This window comes from Somniosus microcephalus, chromosome 17 (assembly GCF_052327205.1).
Source record: "Somniosus microcephalus isolate GS21.2 chromosome 17, FLI_Smic_1.0, whole genome shotgun sequence".
Taxonomy (NCBI): domain Eukaryota; kingdom Metazoa; phylum Chordata; class Chondrichthyes; order Squaliformes; family Somniosidae; genus Somniosus; species Somniosus microcephalus.
In genome coordinates this window covers 73,646,121-73,662,233 of record NC_141003.1, presented here as the reverse complement: position 1 = coordinate 73,662,233, position 16,113 = coordinate 73,646,121, and the positions used below count along the sequence as shown (strand labels likewise).

General features: G+C 49.0%; 1 protein-coding gene across 6 annotated transcripts in view; it reads right to left on the bottom strand.

Annotated features, from left to right (window-relative positions):
* plxna4 (plexin A4) overlaps positions 1 to 16,113 on the bottom strand; it is a 691,435-nt gene that overhangs the window by 69,459 nt on the left and 605,863 nt on the right. For all 6 annotated transcript variants that reach the window (XM_086010677.1, XM_086010680.1, XM_086010678.1 and 3 more), the window contains exon 22: positions 7,121 to 7,389. In XM_086010677.1, coding sequence (XP_085866803.1) covers positions 7,121 to 7,389 — 269 coding nt within the window. The remainder of the gene's footprint in view (positions 1 to 7,120; positions 7,390 to 16,113) is intronic.

Below are 16,113 nucleotides of genomic sequence, written 5' to 3'. Positions count from 1 at the left end.
TCACAGCTCTTGACAGGTCGGGTAGGAGGGGTGGGGGCGGGGGAGAGCTCCAGAATGGAAAAGGCCTTTGTTTAAATAAATGTATAAAGCATTAAGTTATAAATTTTAATTCCAAAAAAAAAATTTATAATCAAATACGAGAACTCTTTTACTCTCTCCAGTTTTTCTCCTCTCCTCCTCTCGCGCCACCTCCCTCCTCCCAGCCTGGATTTTCTGGGGAACGGCTACTTGGCAACCTCTTCCCAAAGCCCATTCATCAGGTCCAAGGTCAAATAGTGAGCCTTGTCAGGCTATTTGACTGTGGGATGTTTCAACTCTCCTCTCTTGGCACGTTCAGCCAAGGTTCACCAGACTGATTCCTGGGATGGCAGGACTGTCGTATGAGGAGAGATTGGGTCGACTAGGCCTGTATTCACTGGAGTTTAGAAGAATGAGAGGGGATCTCATTGAAACGTATAAAATTCTGACACGGCTAGACAGACTGGATGCAGGGAGGATGTTTCCCCTGGCTGGGGGGGTCTAGAACGAGGGGTCACAGTCTCAGGATATGGGGTAGGACATTTAGGACTGAGATGAGGAGAAATTTCTTCACTCAGAGGGTGGTGAACCTGTGGAATTCTCTACCACAGAAGGCTGTGGAGGCCAAGTCACTGAATATATTTAAGAAGGAGATAGATAGATTTCTAGACACAAAAGGCATCAAGGGGTATGGGGAGAGAGCGAGAATCTGGTATTGAGATAGAGGATCAGCCATGATCATATTGAATGGCGGAGCAGGCTCGAAGGGTCGAATGGCCTACTCCTGCTCCTATTTTTCTATGTTTCACCTTCCAGCAGGTGTCACCGCAAGAAAGAACTTGCATTTATATAGCGCCTTACATGACCTCAGGACGTCCCAAAGCACTTTACAGCCAATGAAGTACTTTTTTGAGGTGCAGTCACTGTTGTAATGTAGGAAACACAGCAGCCAAGTTGCGCACAGCAAGCTCCCACAAACAGCAATGTGATAATGACCACATAATTTGTTTAGAGATGTGGGTTGAGGGATTAAATATTGGCCTGGACACCCCTGCTCGCCTTCTAAATAGTGCCATGGGATCGCTGACGTCCACTTGAGAGGGCTGACGAGGCCTCAGTTTAATGTCTCATCCGAAAGACGGCACCTCCGACAGTGCAGCACTCCCTAAGTACTGCACTGAAATGTCAGCCGAGATTCTGGGCTCCAGTCTCTGGAGTGGGTCTCGAACGCAAGACCCTCTGACTCAGAGGCGAGAGTGCAGGAGCAGGAACGCTGCCTAATTTTGCACCCTCTCTAATCCAGAGGCGCTGAGGGCTAATTGTAGCACCTCAACCAGCCGAGATCTACACAGACTGGGAATCAAACCTGGGCCCTCGGCTGGACACAAATCGGTGCAGTTACAAACATAGCCACCGGGGGAGCTCAATGGATTTATTTGTTCCCTTGGGGGGAAAAAATTGAGTCGCATCCCCTCTGGGGCGCTAACATCGCCGGGGTGCTCCTTTTAGCGCCCCGAAAGAATTAGCGCCCCTGCAGCCAAAATTCATCAGTAGCGCCCCAAAAGGGAAGCGGGGCGCTACTGGAAGCGCCCCGCCTCCCTCTTGGGGTGCTGCGAGTGAATATCGCGGCGCTAGGTGTCGCAGCGCCACGCCGTGGTACTGCTGGCCTTCCTCCCCTTATTAAAGGGGAGGGGCCTTGTGCTGCACAACCTGGGGCCCAGCTAGGCCACCGGGATCGGAGTGCCAGCAAAAGAGCCCGGCACTCAAGAGGAGTGCCAGGCTCACGGAGCGCAGCCGGCACCCCGCGGAGGGGGGGGGCTACAGAGGAGGCCAGGGACGGCAGCGGAGGCAGGTGCTGGCAGGTGGCCAGCAACAAAAATGGCCGCCCGGCACCTTCCCTTTAATTAGCGCCGCCCTGGCTGCAGGTAGGCCCCCCTGATCCCGTCGGGCATAGCATCCGGTGGTAAGTCAGAGGGCGCTACCGAAGATCGCAGCTGGGGCGCGAGCAAGACGCTGCACACAGCAATGACATCATCGCCAGCGGAGCAGCGCCGCGGGATGCGAACGGTTACCGCCGCCGTTAACCTCCCAGTGAATTTCACAGGAGGCATTGGTGGCGCCGTGCCCGGGCGCTAGTTGCTTTGCGCCCCATTAGCGCCCTCTTAGGGCACTAACGGTAGGCGCAAATCAACCGAATTTTTAGGCCTTGGACTCTACCTCCCCAAACATCAGATACAGTTACAAACATGACCAGTGAGGCTGATGCACCAGGCCCCGGTTCAATGAGCTGCCTTGGAAACAGGCAGAGGAACACTGGAGAATATTGGGGTAATTTTGCAAGGTTCCTTAAACTTGATCTCATCCCAAACTTTGCTGCCCATATCCTAACTTGCACCAAGTTCTGTTCACCCATCACCCCTGTGCTCGCTGACCTACATTGGCACCCAGTCTGATAAAATTCTCATCCTTGTTTTCAAATCCCTTATGGCCTCGCCCCTCCCTACCTCTACAATCTCCTCCAGCCCAACAACCCTCCGAGATCTCTGCGCTCCTCCAATTCTGGCCTCTTGCGCATCCCTGATTTTCATTGCCCAACCATTGGTGGCCGTGCCTTCAGCTGCCTTGGCCCTAGGCTCTGGAATTCCCTCCCTAAACCTCTCCACCTCTCTATTTCTTTCTCCATCTTTAAGGTGCTCCTTAAAACCAACTTCTGTGACCAAGCTTTTGGTCACTTGTCCAAATATCTCCTTATGTGGCTCGGTGTCAGATTTGATAACACTCCTGTGAAGCGCCTTGGGATATTTTTACTATGCAAGTGGAAACAACTTCTCTACATCTACCCTATCAAACCCCTTCATAATCGTGAAGGCCTCTATCAGGTCACCCCTCAGTCTTCTCTTTTCTAGCGAAAAGAGGCCCAGCTTCATTCCTGATAGGTACAACCTCTCAGTTCTGGTATCATCCTGGTCAATCTATTTTTGCACCTTCGCCAGTGCCTCTCTATCCTTTTTATAATATGGAGACCAGCGCTGTTCACAGTATTCCAAGTGTGGTCTGACCAAAGTTCTCTATAAATGGCCGCTCCGGCAAGGTACCAGAAGCTGGCCGGCATCTGTGAAACTGCACCTCAGGCGTGAGTCAGGAGAGAAAGGGAGAAAATCCAAGTGGGGAATAAGAAGCTTTTATTTTATTTGAAGCAACAGCAGCTCAGGCTCACTCATGAGGTAAATGAATCAGATCGATAGGCAGGCTCAAATGAGCCTGCCTCTTAAAGCGCATGTCAGCTGCACCCTTTGCTTTCAATCCAGACAACAAGTGCTGGTAAATACTGCTGGTGCACAATATGTACCATGTACAAGCCAACACTGTATTACATAGAATGTACGCCACTGAAACAGGCCATTCGGCCCAAATGGTCTGTGCGGTGTTTCTGCTCCGCATGAGTCTCCTCCCACCCCTCTTCATCTAACCCTATCAGCACACCCTTCTATTATTTTCTCTCTCGTGTGTTTATCTAGCTTCCCCTTAAATACATCTGTGGCTATTCGCCTCAACTACTCCTTCTGGTACTGAATTCCACAATCTCACCACTCTCAGGGAAAAGAAGTTTCTCCTGAATTCCCTATTGGATTTATTAGTGACTATCTTATAGTTATAGCCCCTAGTTTTGGCCTGCCCCACAAGTGGAAACATCTTCTCTATGTCTATTTATCATAATCTTGTCTATATTTACAGCTTGAGGAATGTATTGGGTATTAAGCAGCCTCCAATGATGGTGGAATGAAAAATAAATTTGGAGATGACTTTAACTGACAGTATTGGATGAAGACGACGTGTGTTCAGCAAATGGCTGCAGCGTTTCAAGAAGGCAGCCCGCCATCTTATCAGGACAACTGGGGGCGGGCAGTAAATGTGCCCTTGCCAGCGTTGTCCACATCTATCGCTAAGTTACCTAACCTTGTGTAGCAGTGGTACCAGAAAGCAGTGTTACCAGAAAGCAGTGTAAGTTCTGGACTGAATCTATCAGAGAAACAGTGCACGGGAGATAAACACGACTGTGGGAGAGAGATTAGGAGTGGCAGGCTATCACACGGCCTCAATGGTGACGGAATATAGCTTAAGCTGGATGAGAGAGGATGGTCGCACAAGAATCATAAAGACATCACTCACAAACTGCATATTAGAACTGAAGGTGCACGTGCCATTGAAATGATTAGCATGTTAGAGTTGTTGCTTTTAATTAATAATGATCCTTCTATCACCAGGAGAGTTTATCCTGCTCATACATATCAGCTCCTATCTGCTTGGCTCAGTGGTATCGCTCTTGCCACTGAGTCAGATGGTGAGGTTCAATTCCAACACCAGGTCTTAAACAATAAGCCACACTGGTACTCAAGCGCAGTACTGAGGGAGCATGAATTGTCAGAGGTGCCGTCTTTCGGATGAGACTTGAAACAGAGGCCCAACCTTCCTGTTCAGTTGTGCGTTAAAAGTCTGATGAAACTATTTCGAAGAAGGGCAGGTAGTCTTCCCGGTGTCCTGGTCAAACTCATCCCTCTACCAATGCCAAACAAAGGAGATGAACTGGTCATTCATCTCATTGCTGTTTGCGGGACAGTACACTGCACAAAATGGCTGCCACACTCACCTACATAACAACTGCGACTGCACTGGAAGAAAAAGTAATTCAATGAAGTGCTTCGGGATGTGTCTGAGCAGTGTGATAAGGCACTATATAAACACAAGTTTGTTCTTTCCTAAAGGTGTGGGTACACAGTTTAACCAGTTTATAGAGATGTTGAATCTGAGCTTTTGTAGTATTAGATGGGATTCAGCTGTCTGCTTTTACTAGTGCTTACTACACATGTAGATAAGCTGATGCCGAGGCCCATACAGAGCAGCCAGGAGCAGAAACCCTGGTCGAATTTTCCTCTCTCTAGCCCAGAGGCCAAGTGTAGAGCTTCCGTCGCCATTCAGCACAGAGCAGGAATTGGCCCTTACCTATAACAAGAGCCTTCTATAACAAATGGTGAGGGAAGTGATTGTGAAGCTAATTCAGTTTGTACCAGATGGTTCAATATGCAGTGATAGTGCGGCTCGTGACTCCTGCTGAAGTGACAAGTGTACTGTGAGACTCAGCTTCGCTCTACAGACTGTTGGGAGACAGTGGGAGGGGGAGGGGGTGAAATTCATCCTGTCAACGTGGGTGGGACACTGGAAATCCGTGCTGACATTTGTGCTAAAATGAACAGTAGCAATCCTTCCCCTCCTCGATCTATCAGTTTCTCCGATAACGCTTTTCACCCCAATCGATTGAACATTGATGCGTCTGGCTCTCGGGGGAGTTGAATTCAAGCTCGATTGGTCCCGTTATGGCCACTCAGCCAAGGAGGCCACCTTGTTGGTATTCTGGGAGAGTGCGATCGGGGACTTATGGCCACAACAGGGATTTCGATGTTCAGTTTTAACATCAGAGGATTCTGCTTCACTGCTGCCCAGCGGGGTGGACCCTCTATTTCAATGGAACATGCAAAATCTGACCTCCAGCCCACCCTGGCCTTTTCACATGCGATCATCAATTAAAGCACAGTTAACATCTCCAAAAAAATGGGAGCTGAGCATTAAAACCACCCTCGCCTTCGCTGGTCAGACTGTGATCTCCTCACAATGGCTCCAAGGGGAACGCCAGGAAGAAACATTATCATCAGATCAATGTCCTCTTCAGCTGTTATCTGGGAAGCAGATCACTGGCCCTGTGCCAGTCCGTGCAAACTCTCGACTTTTGGAAGCCAAGCACTGAGCCTTGATTTACTGTGTCACTGCACCGCTCGTGAAAGGCCCACTATGAACTCTGACCTGATGACCATCTGACCCCCAGCAAATCCCTGCCCCACCCCCACCATCCCACCTCCAGAAGCGCACGCACCAGTGAAGCAGAATTTGGAAAGGAGTGCGTTTGCTGCTATGCTCGCTGCTTACAATGCTGGTCCCCGTCGTTGTGAATTTGGAAGGCTTGGCCTCTTGAATGGACTCAAGACACAAGCAAGAAGCCCTGCTCACTGCTTCCCACTTCCTTCGCCCCACCTTTGGCAGCCATGCCTTCAGCAGTCTAGGCCCTAAGCTCTGGAATTCCCTCCCCAAATCTCTTCGCCTCTCCAGCTTTAAGACACTGCTTAAAGCCTACCTCTTTGACCAAGCATTTGGTCATCCATCCTAATGTCTCCTTCTTTGGCTCGGTGTCAATTTTTGTCCGAGTTATGTTCCTGGGGATGTTTTACTATGTTAAAGGTGCTATATATAAATGCAAGTTGTTGTTGTTGGTGGTGTATCAGATCAGGCAAGTCACTACTTGGCATCATGGTCCTCAACAAAAGTTAGTGAGTAGCCCTGATTTATCCATGAGTATGTAAAACCTCAGGCTTCCAATCGTGATAAATAATGTTTTCAGTTCAATTTCACGTACCTTTTCCAAGCTTTCCCATTAGAGAATTGACCTCATACCTTTCGTCGTTGTTTATCTTTAGTGCTACTCTGCCTTATATGACAGGAAGAGGAGATGCTTTTTGATGGAGACCACAGTTATAACTGGCAGGAAGCAAGGCATCTACTCAAACTACATTACAACAGTGGCTACACTTCAAAAGTAATTCATTGGCTGTAAAGAGCTTTGGGATGTCCGGTGGCCGTGAAAGGCGCTATATAAATGCAAGTCTGTCTTTCTTTCTTTTTTTCCAAAGATAACACTGTCCAAAGAAGTACAACACTACCTGAGAGTTTGTACGGACTTGACGAGGTCCAGGTCCACCTCTTTTGGCCAGATGAACTCTCTTTGCCTGCCTTTTCACCACAGCTCTCCAACTGTCTCTTGGACCCATTAATACCGTTTGTTGGGTGAGAATATTCTGCCTGACCTCCCTTCTTGCTCTTTACCTTGTGTCCCCTGGTGTTTGAACCCTTCACCTTAGTCAACACCCTTGGTAATTCCTAATAAGAAGTGCTGTTTTCTCACTAGGTCCTGATCGGCTGTATTTGTGAATATTCCAACTGCATTTCTGGGATCTTTCTTAAAATGGAGCAGGTAATCCAATCAGCAACGTCTTACCTCCTCAGCAGAAGTTTGGGATGGTTCTTGCTCTCCAAGTTCTTGTCAATGAGGTCAGAAAGCAGCTGCTTCAAGACATCGGTAGCGTACTCGAGCTTAGTCTGAAGGACGGTCATGATTAGCGAAGCGACGTTCCCCCGATCCCTCATGGAGAAGCTCCGCTGTGACTCCAGCGTCCGGATGAAAGTCAATAAGAAGACCTTGTTGTTGATAAGCTGCCCAAACAGCGTCAAGCCCTTCTCCACTCGCTCTTGCCTGTATCCGGGAACCTTTGGGGGACAGCAATGATATCAAATCAACAAGCGAGCTCCCAGGCAAGCCTTTCTTGTATTGTTCACCCTAAGCTCTCCCCTTATGCTACCAACACAATAACCTGGTGTTGGTGCGCGTAGCATTGCTTATAGCAATATATATAGCTGGATTAATATATGCTACTCCAGATGCAATGTATGCAAAATGTAGAACATGCAAACCAGTGTTAAAATCTGAGAAAAATCATTTACAAAAAGAAAACTCGGCCTTGCTGAGTGCCATCAACTCCAAAGACTGAAACGTTTATCTCTATGTTTCATAAGGATTTGGCATATATAAGAAAACAAGAGGTTTTAGGAACAGATCATTAGTGCCCAACAATTCCCCGCCAGCCTTTTCACCACATCCCTCAATCCCTTCTCTCTCCGAGAGGTACTTGAAACCATCTCTTGAACGCATTTACACTGGTTCGTGCTGTCCAAGTTCTGCTCAATACGTTCAGAAAGCAGCTGTTTCAAGACATCCATGACATACTCAATAGGGTTGCCAAGCCTCCAGGATCATCCTGGAGCCTCCTGGAATTAATGAGCGATCTCCCAGACGCTGCTGCAAACAATACCCAGGAGAAATATCATAGGGGCGTTAAAAAGAGTTTTCTTCACTTTCTTTGAAAGCTTTTAGTTTATTGGTTGTAAAAATATTGGAGAAGGCAAAAAAGGCTGTTTGACTGGGCGGGGCGGTTGGAGGCAGGCGGTCGTGTGATGAAACCACCAGGAATGCATCCAACCAGAGTTGGCCACCCGAATACCAATGTTCCCTTTAAGCTCTGGAGCTTCCGCGCAGCCGACTCACTGGCTTTGAAATGGGAAAAACGGCGCACGCGCGGTATTTCGAATAGGCCGCGCACCGAAAACAAATTAAAGGCCACATTGCCTAGTGCTCGAGCTTAGTTTAAAGAACGGTCATGATTGACGAAGCAACATTTATACTGTTTGCTTCAATAGCCTTCCCTGTTAACTTAATTCACAACTCAATTATCATAGAATCTGTGATGAAATATGTCATTCATCAGACTCTGTATTTAACTACATATATTGTATTGCCTGCTCCTGTGTTTGTATTGCCTGCTCCTGTGTTTTACCTTGTATTGTATATAGTGCACCGCCTCCTTTCTCCCCATTGGGTGTGTCGGCTCCGCCCATACCTGGCCCTACTTAAGACAAGCCCAGGCTTGTCTTGCAGCAGAACACCAGAATGCTAGGTGAAGCCACAGGCATCTTTCTTTGCTAATAAAAGCCTTGTTTTATTCAGTTAACTTTGAGTCTTGAAGTTATTGAGGCGCATCAATTTTATTAGCAAACTTTTAACGATGGATCAACTTTTGAAACCGGAACACTTGGATTTGGACCCGCATGCTTCGGATGCATCGGCACGGTTTGGACACTGGTTCCAGTGCTTGGAATTTTTTATGGCCAACTCCGAAGCCGTCACAGCCTCTAAAGCCACCGGAGATGTGAAACTCGGGATCCTGCAGAATCGGGTAAGCCACCGGGTTTTTCCACTCATCCAAGATGCCGCCACCTACCTGGATGCCTGCAACATTCTAAAGGCCCGCTATCAGCGGCCTACCAACGAGGTGTACGCCAGGCACCTGCTTGCTACCTGCACACAGCGACCTGGAGAGTCGCTAGAGGACTTTCTAGTCACACTAAAAGTGCTTGGCAAAGACTGCAAATGCAAAGACGTGAAAGCCACGGTATACACAGATGAGCTTATTCGGGATGCCTTTATCGCAGGCCTTAGCTCTAATTACATCCGGCAGAGACTGCTAGAGAAAACGGGCCTAGATCTGACACAGGCTGTGGACACAGCGCGATCGCTGGATGTGGCTCAGAAGAACTCTGACTCCTACTCGTCGGGCCGCGCGGCCCATGCCGCCTCTGCTTCCCCGCCCAGTAGCCCAACACCGTCGGGGCCCTGCTCTCCCCCCAGAAGCCCTACGACCGCCGCGACGCATCGGGGCCCCAAATGCTACTTCTGCGGGCAGCCGAAGCACACCAGGAACCTGTGCCCGGCGAAAGGCACCACCTGCTGTAAGTGCGGTAAGAAGGGGCACTTTGGGAAGGTGTGCAGAGGGAACCCCGCAGGCAAAACCGCCACCGCCGCGGGAGCGGCCATCTTGGACGCCATCTTGTCTGACCTCGTGGGGTCCGCCATCTCGCGAGCAGACATCGTGGACGCCATCTTACCCGGCCTCGTGTGGCCCACCATCTTGTCCCGATCAGGGCCCTACAGTGGCGTCGATCACAGTGGACCAGTCCAGACCGCACCCACTATCCAAATCGATGGTGGACATCGAGGTAAACGAGTGCAAGGTTAAATGTTTAATTGACAGCGGGAGCACGGAGAGCTTCATTCACCCTGATCTGGTACAACGACTCTCTCTAACTATAGTCCCTACTCAGGGCACGATCTCTATGGCTGACAAAACCCAGATATCGACTATTGCGGGTTACTGCGCGGTACGATTGTCCGTTAAAGGCACTGTGTATAATAATTTTAAACTGTTAATTATGAAGGATTTATGTGTGAGCGTGATCTTGGGCCTGGATTTTCAGTGCCACCACCAAAGCATCACGCTCAATTTCGGTGGGACCCAGCCGCCTCACAGTGTGCGGTCTGGCTACCCTGAAGGTAAAGCTGCCTTCGCTATTCGCGAACCTTACCCCTAACTGCCGGCCAATAGCGACCAAAAGCAGGAGGTACAGCTGGGAGGACAGGCGGTTTATCGCGACCGAGGTAGACAGGCTCCTGAAGGAGCGCATTATTGAACGCAGCAACAGCCCGTGGTGCGCCCAAGTGGTGGTGGTGAGGGGTAGCGAGAAGAAGCGGATGGTGATTGACTATAGTCAAACAGTCAACATCTATACCCAACTAGACGCCTACCTGCTACCCCGCATATCCAAGATGGTGAACCAAATCGCCCAATACCAGGTGTTCTCCACCATCGACCTCAAGTCAGCGTACCACCAGCTCCCTATCAGACCAGAGGACCGTTCATACACCGCCTTCGAGGCAAACGGACGCCTCTACCAGTTCCTCAGAGTCCCCTTTGGGGTGACGAATGGGGTCTCGGTCTTTCAGAGGGAGATGGACCGCATGGTCGATGACCACCACTTGCAGGCAACCTTCCCCTAGCTCGACAACGTCACCATCTGCGGCCACAACCAACAGGACCACGACTCAAACCTCGCGAGGTTTCTGAAAACCGCACAAAAATTCAACCTCACCTACAACGAGGACAAGTGCGTTTTCAACACCACGCGCCTCTGCATACTAGGCAGCGTGGTGGAGAATGGGGAAATCGGACCAGACCCCGACCGATTGCGCCCCCTACGGGAGCTGCCCCTGCCCAACACTCCCAAAGCCCTGAAAAGGTGCCTGGGGTTATTCTCGTATTATGCCCAATGGGTCCCCAACTACTCCGATAAAGCCCGCCCCCTCTTGAAAGCATCCTCTTTCCCGTTCTCTGCTGAGGCCCATGCTGCCTTCAAAAGCATTAAGCAGGATATTGAGCGGGCCACGCTACAGGCAGTGGACGAGAACACTCCCTTTCAAGTGGAAAGTGATGCGTCTGACTTTGCCTTGGCGGCCACCCTCAACCAGGCGGGGCGGCCCGTAGCTTTCTTCTCGAGGACCCTCCAGGGGCTCGAGATCAGACACTCCTCCGTGGAAAAGGAGGCCCAAGCCATCGTGGAGGCAGTGCGCCACTGGCGGCACTACCTAGCCGGCAAACGCTTCACCCTACTTACCGACCAGCGGTCGGTAGCGTTTATGTTCAATAATAAACAGAGGGGGGAAGATTAAAAATGATAAGATTCTTAGGTGGCGGATCGAGCTCTCCACCTTCGAGTACGACATCATATACCGGCCGGGGGCCCTTAACGAATCCCCCGACGCCCTCTCACGAGGGATGTGTGCCAACGCCACCGGGGATCAGCTACAGACCCTCCACAACGACCTCTGCCACCCAGGGGTCACACGGCTGTTCCACTTCGTAAAGTCCCGCAACTTACCCTACTCGATTGAGGAAGTTCGGTCCCTGACCAGGAACTGCCGCACTTGCGCTGAGTGCAAGCCTCGGTTCTACCGCCCTGATAGAGCCCACCTAATCAAAGCTACACGGCCCTTTGAGCGGCTTAGCTTAGATTTCAAGGGCCCCCTCCCGTCCGTCGACCGCAATGTTTACTTCCTGAACATTGTGGACGAATACTCCCGTTTCCCATTCGCCTTCCCCTGCCCAGACATGACCAGCGCCACGGTCATTAAATGCCTCAACAGCCTGTTCTGCCTGTTCGGTATGCCAAGCTATATCCACACGGATAGGGGGGCGTCCTTCATGAGTGAAGAACTACGCCAGTACATGCTGTCCAAGGGGATTGCCACGAGCCCTACCACCAGCTACAACCCCCGGGGTAACGGTCAGGTGGAGCGAGAGAACGGGACAGTATGGAGGGCAGTCACCCTAACTCTAAGGACCAAGGGCCTCCCTATCTCCCGCTGGCAGGAAGTCCTCCCAGATGTGCTCCACTCAATACGGTCACTATTGTGTACCGCCACTAATGCCACGCCTCATGAGCTAATGTTTGTGTTTCCCCGGAAATCCACCTCCGGCGTATCCATACCGTCATGGCTCTCCACCCCAGGTCCGGTACTTTTGCGGAAGCATGTGAGGGGCCACAAGACGGACCCTCTCGTGGAGCCAGTACACCTGCTCCACGCCAACCCACAATATGCGTATGTCCGGCACGCCGACGGAAGGGAGGACACTGTGTCCATAAAAGACCTCGCCCCAGCCGGTAACAACAGCAACAACGACAATGACTACAACAACAACAGCAACAACGACAACAACCACAACAACTATTACCCACCCACTCCACCCACTATTTTTTCATCAACCCCAGAAGAACACCAGCCAATGGTACCCCCACCACCTACTCCTTCAACAACCCCGGTGGCGCCCCCGGCAGAGACCCAGGAGGTCACCCGGGACACCCAGCCGGCACCCGCGGCACCGCAACCGTTACGTCGGTCACAGAGGACTATCACACCCCCGGACAGACTAAATCTGTGGAAGGGGTGAATGTGATGAAATATGTCATTCATCAGACTCTGTATTTAACTACATATATTGTATTGCCTGCTCCTGTGTTTGTATTGCCTGCTCCTGTGTTTTACCTTGTATTGTATATAGTGCACCGCCTCCTTTCTCCCCATTGGGTGTGTCGGCTCCGCCCATACCTGGCCCTACTTAAGACAAGCCCAGGCTTGTCTTGCAGCAGAACACCAGAATGCTAGGTGAAGACACAGGCATCTTTCTTTGCTAATAAAAGCCTTGTTTTATTCAGTTAACTTTGAGTCTTGAAGTTATTGAGGCGCATCAGAATCATAGCATGATACAGCACAGGAGGAGGCCATTCGGCCCCTCGAGCCTGCTCCCCCATTTAATGAGGTCATGGCTGATCTGATCTTGGGCTCAGCTCCATTTCCCCGCTCGCTCCCCATAACCCATCACTCCCTTATTGTTCAAAAATCTGTCACTCTCCACCTTAAATATATTCAATGACCCAGCCTCCACAGTTCTCTGGGGTAGAGAATTCCACAGATTTACGACCATCAGAAGAAATTCCTCCTCATCTCCGTTTTAAATGGGCGACCATTTAATAATAATAATCCTTTCAGGCAGTACATTCCAGATCATAAAAACTCTCTACGCAAATAAAATTCTCATCTTGCCTCTGGTTCCTCCACAGTCACATCAATAATGAGAAGAAAAAAAAGACAAAGCCGTATTACATGTGGGAAATAATTTTTCTTCCTGTGGATTATCTCACAGTTTCTCGAGATGTCTCACCTATTATGTGCGTGGACTTCTAACGCTGCACTGTTACCTCATGGTCCTCCTACAGGCAACTCTTTGAGCTGAAGGCTGAGTTGTGGTGATTGCTCGAGAATAATCCCAAGTGCAACAAAGCTCACGTCCACCTGAATTTCGTTCCAAATGCCTGATGAAAGTTACCATCAATGCAAAACACTAGCATCGTGCACACCTCTTTTTAGAATGGGACAAAGATGATATTGCCTCTTTTCTATTTTTTGTGCTCACCAGTTTTAGCACAGAATCAAGCACTCTTAAACTAGGTATGGCATGAGTTAGAGGCAGAGTAAAGCTCTCTGTAATCTGCCCCAATGATGTACCTTCAGTCCTAACCTACTGCACTGTGACACCCTTCAATCTCTTACAATAAACCATTCTGTGCTCTCTCTGCCCATACCCATCAGGAACCACACTGAGTCTGGCCAAACTTCTCTCACAAGATCAATAGGGCCATTCGGTGTTTCCTCGCTCATTCATCAAGGTCCCCCCCCCCAATCACAGCCGCTTCTTAAATGAGCCCAGGTTTTTTTCTCTCCACTAACCTGTCCAAAAGGCCATTCCAAATATCGATCACTCTGTGTGAGGAGGAACTTTTTTGACACCAGCCCTAAACCTCTCCCTCCTATTCCTTGTCATGGTTTAATTTGCAGTCATGCTCCAGATTTCTATACCATTTACCATCATAGATACCTCTTATGAGGACCCCGTCAGTCACTTCCATTCATCGCTGAAAAGCCTAACTTTCTCCTTGGAACTCAGTCCTCTGAGATGCTTGGGATCAGTTGTGTGGTTACCCCTCTGAACTACCTCCAAGGCGTCAACTTGACATAGGGGTCTTACAGTCAACTGGCTTAAAGAGACCTTCCTCACAGCAGTCTGGGTCAGATTTGAACGTAGGCCCCAGAGAGGAAGGACCAGTGCCTAATCCCCTGCACCACCCAATGTTCCTTGATGTCCTGGGCCAATATTTATCCCTCAATCAACACCACTAAAAAACAGATGATCTGGTCATTATCACATTGCCGTTTGTGGGAGCTTGCTGTGTGCAAATTGGCTGCCTCATTTCCCACATTACAACAGCGACTACACTTCAAAAAAAGTACTTCATTTGCTGTAAAGCGCTTTGGGACATCCTGAGGCTGTGAAAGGCGCTATATAAATGTAAGTCTTTCTTTCTTTCGTTAAATAACATCAGAGGTTTCCAGAGTGTTGAATGAGTACAGTTACTTAGTACCAGTTTTATGAACTTGCTCAAGTGGGGAATTCAGTGAGGGGAAAGTTGGGAAATGCCAACATTAGCTCCATTACACCTTATTAAGAGCTTCCTATGAATGCCCGGGGCAACAGTGCAGGTGAGAGCTGCAGAATTTAAATTGAGCTTGAATCCCTTTTGAAGCTCTTGGCATCACAAGCATTTCCACCCCCTTGTAACCTCATTAACAAGCTGATGGCTTGTGATTTTTGAAGTCATTTTCTGTGATAAATAAGACTAAGTATTATGTTTATGAAAATGAAGCGGTTTATAAATAATTACGAGCCATACTTTCTACTCCGGTGGAACAATCCTGTGTCGAAAGCCCAAGGCAAAATATATCGCAGGAACTTTTATTGCCAATCACGCCTGACTGCAGTTAATTAGGAAAGCAATTCAAAAATGGACAGTGTCTGGGACCTGATTTGATTCTGCCGTTTAAGAGGTGCCTCGTGATTTAGTTCAGATTCAGGAAATGGTGACGCACTAAAACGGATTTAAAGTGACAGCGACCGATGCACCGAATTGTCACTCAAAACTATCCCGACTGCTAGATTTCCCGAGTGCGCCGTGGCAAAAATTTAATGCCGGAAATCTGAGATTAAAAAGCAGAAAATGGTGGAAAGTTGGGGAGCAGGTCGAGGTAGCAGCTTCGGATGTGGCTGCAGAGATAGTGGATGCATTGGTTGCAATATACCAAAATTTCCTGGACTCTGGCGAGGTCCCAGCAGATTGGAAAACTGCAAATGTAACGCCCTTATTTAAGAAAGGAGGGAGACAGAAAGCAGGAAACTATAGACCAGTTAGCCTAACATCTGTCATTGGGAAAATGCAGGAGTCCTTCATTAAGGAAGCAGTAGCAGGGCATTTGGAAAATCATAATGCAGTCAAGCAGAGTCAGCATGGTTTTAGGAAAGGGAAATCATGTTTAACAAATTTGCTGGAGTTCTTTGAGGAGGTAATGAGCAGGGTGGACAAAGGTGAGCCAGTGGATGTGGTGTATTTGGATTTCCAGAAGGCATTCGATAAGGTGCCACATAAAAGGTTACTGCATAAGATAAGAGCTCACGGAGTTGGGGAGAGTATATTAGTATGGATAGAGAATTGGCTAACTAACAGAAAGCATAGAGTCGGGATAAATGGGTCATTTTCCGGTTGGGAAACACTTTAACTAGTGGGGTGTCACAGGGATCGGTGCTGGGGCCTCAACTATTTACAATCTACATTAATGACTTGGATGAAGGGACCGAGTGTAATGTATCCAAGTTTGCGGATGATACAAAGATGGGTGGGAAAGCAAGTTGTGCAGAGGACTCAAAGAATCTGCAAAGGGATATAGACAGGCTAAGTGAGTGGGCAAAGATTTGACAGATGGAGTATAATGTGGGAAAGTGCGAGGTTATCCACTTTGGCAGGAAAAAAAAGCAAATTATTATTTAAACGGAGAGAGATTACAAAATGCTACAGTTCAGAGGGACCTGGGGATCCTTGTGCATGAAACACAAAAAGTTAGCATGCAGGTACAGCAAGTAATCAAAAAGGCAAATG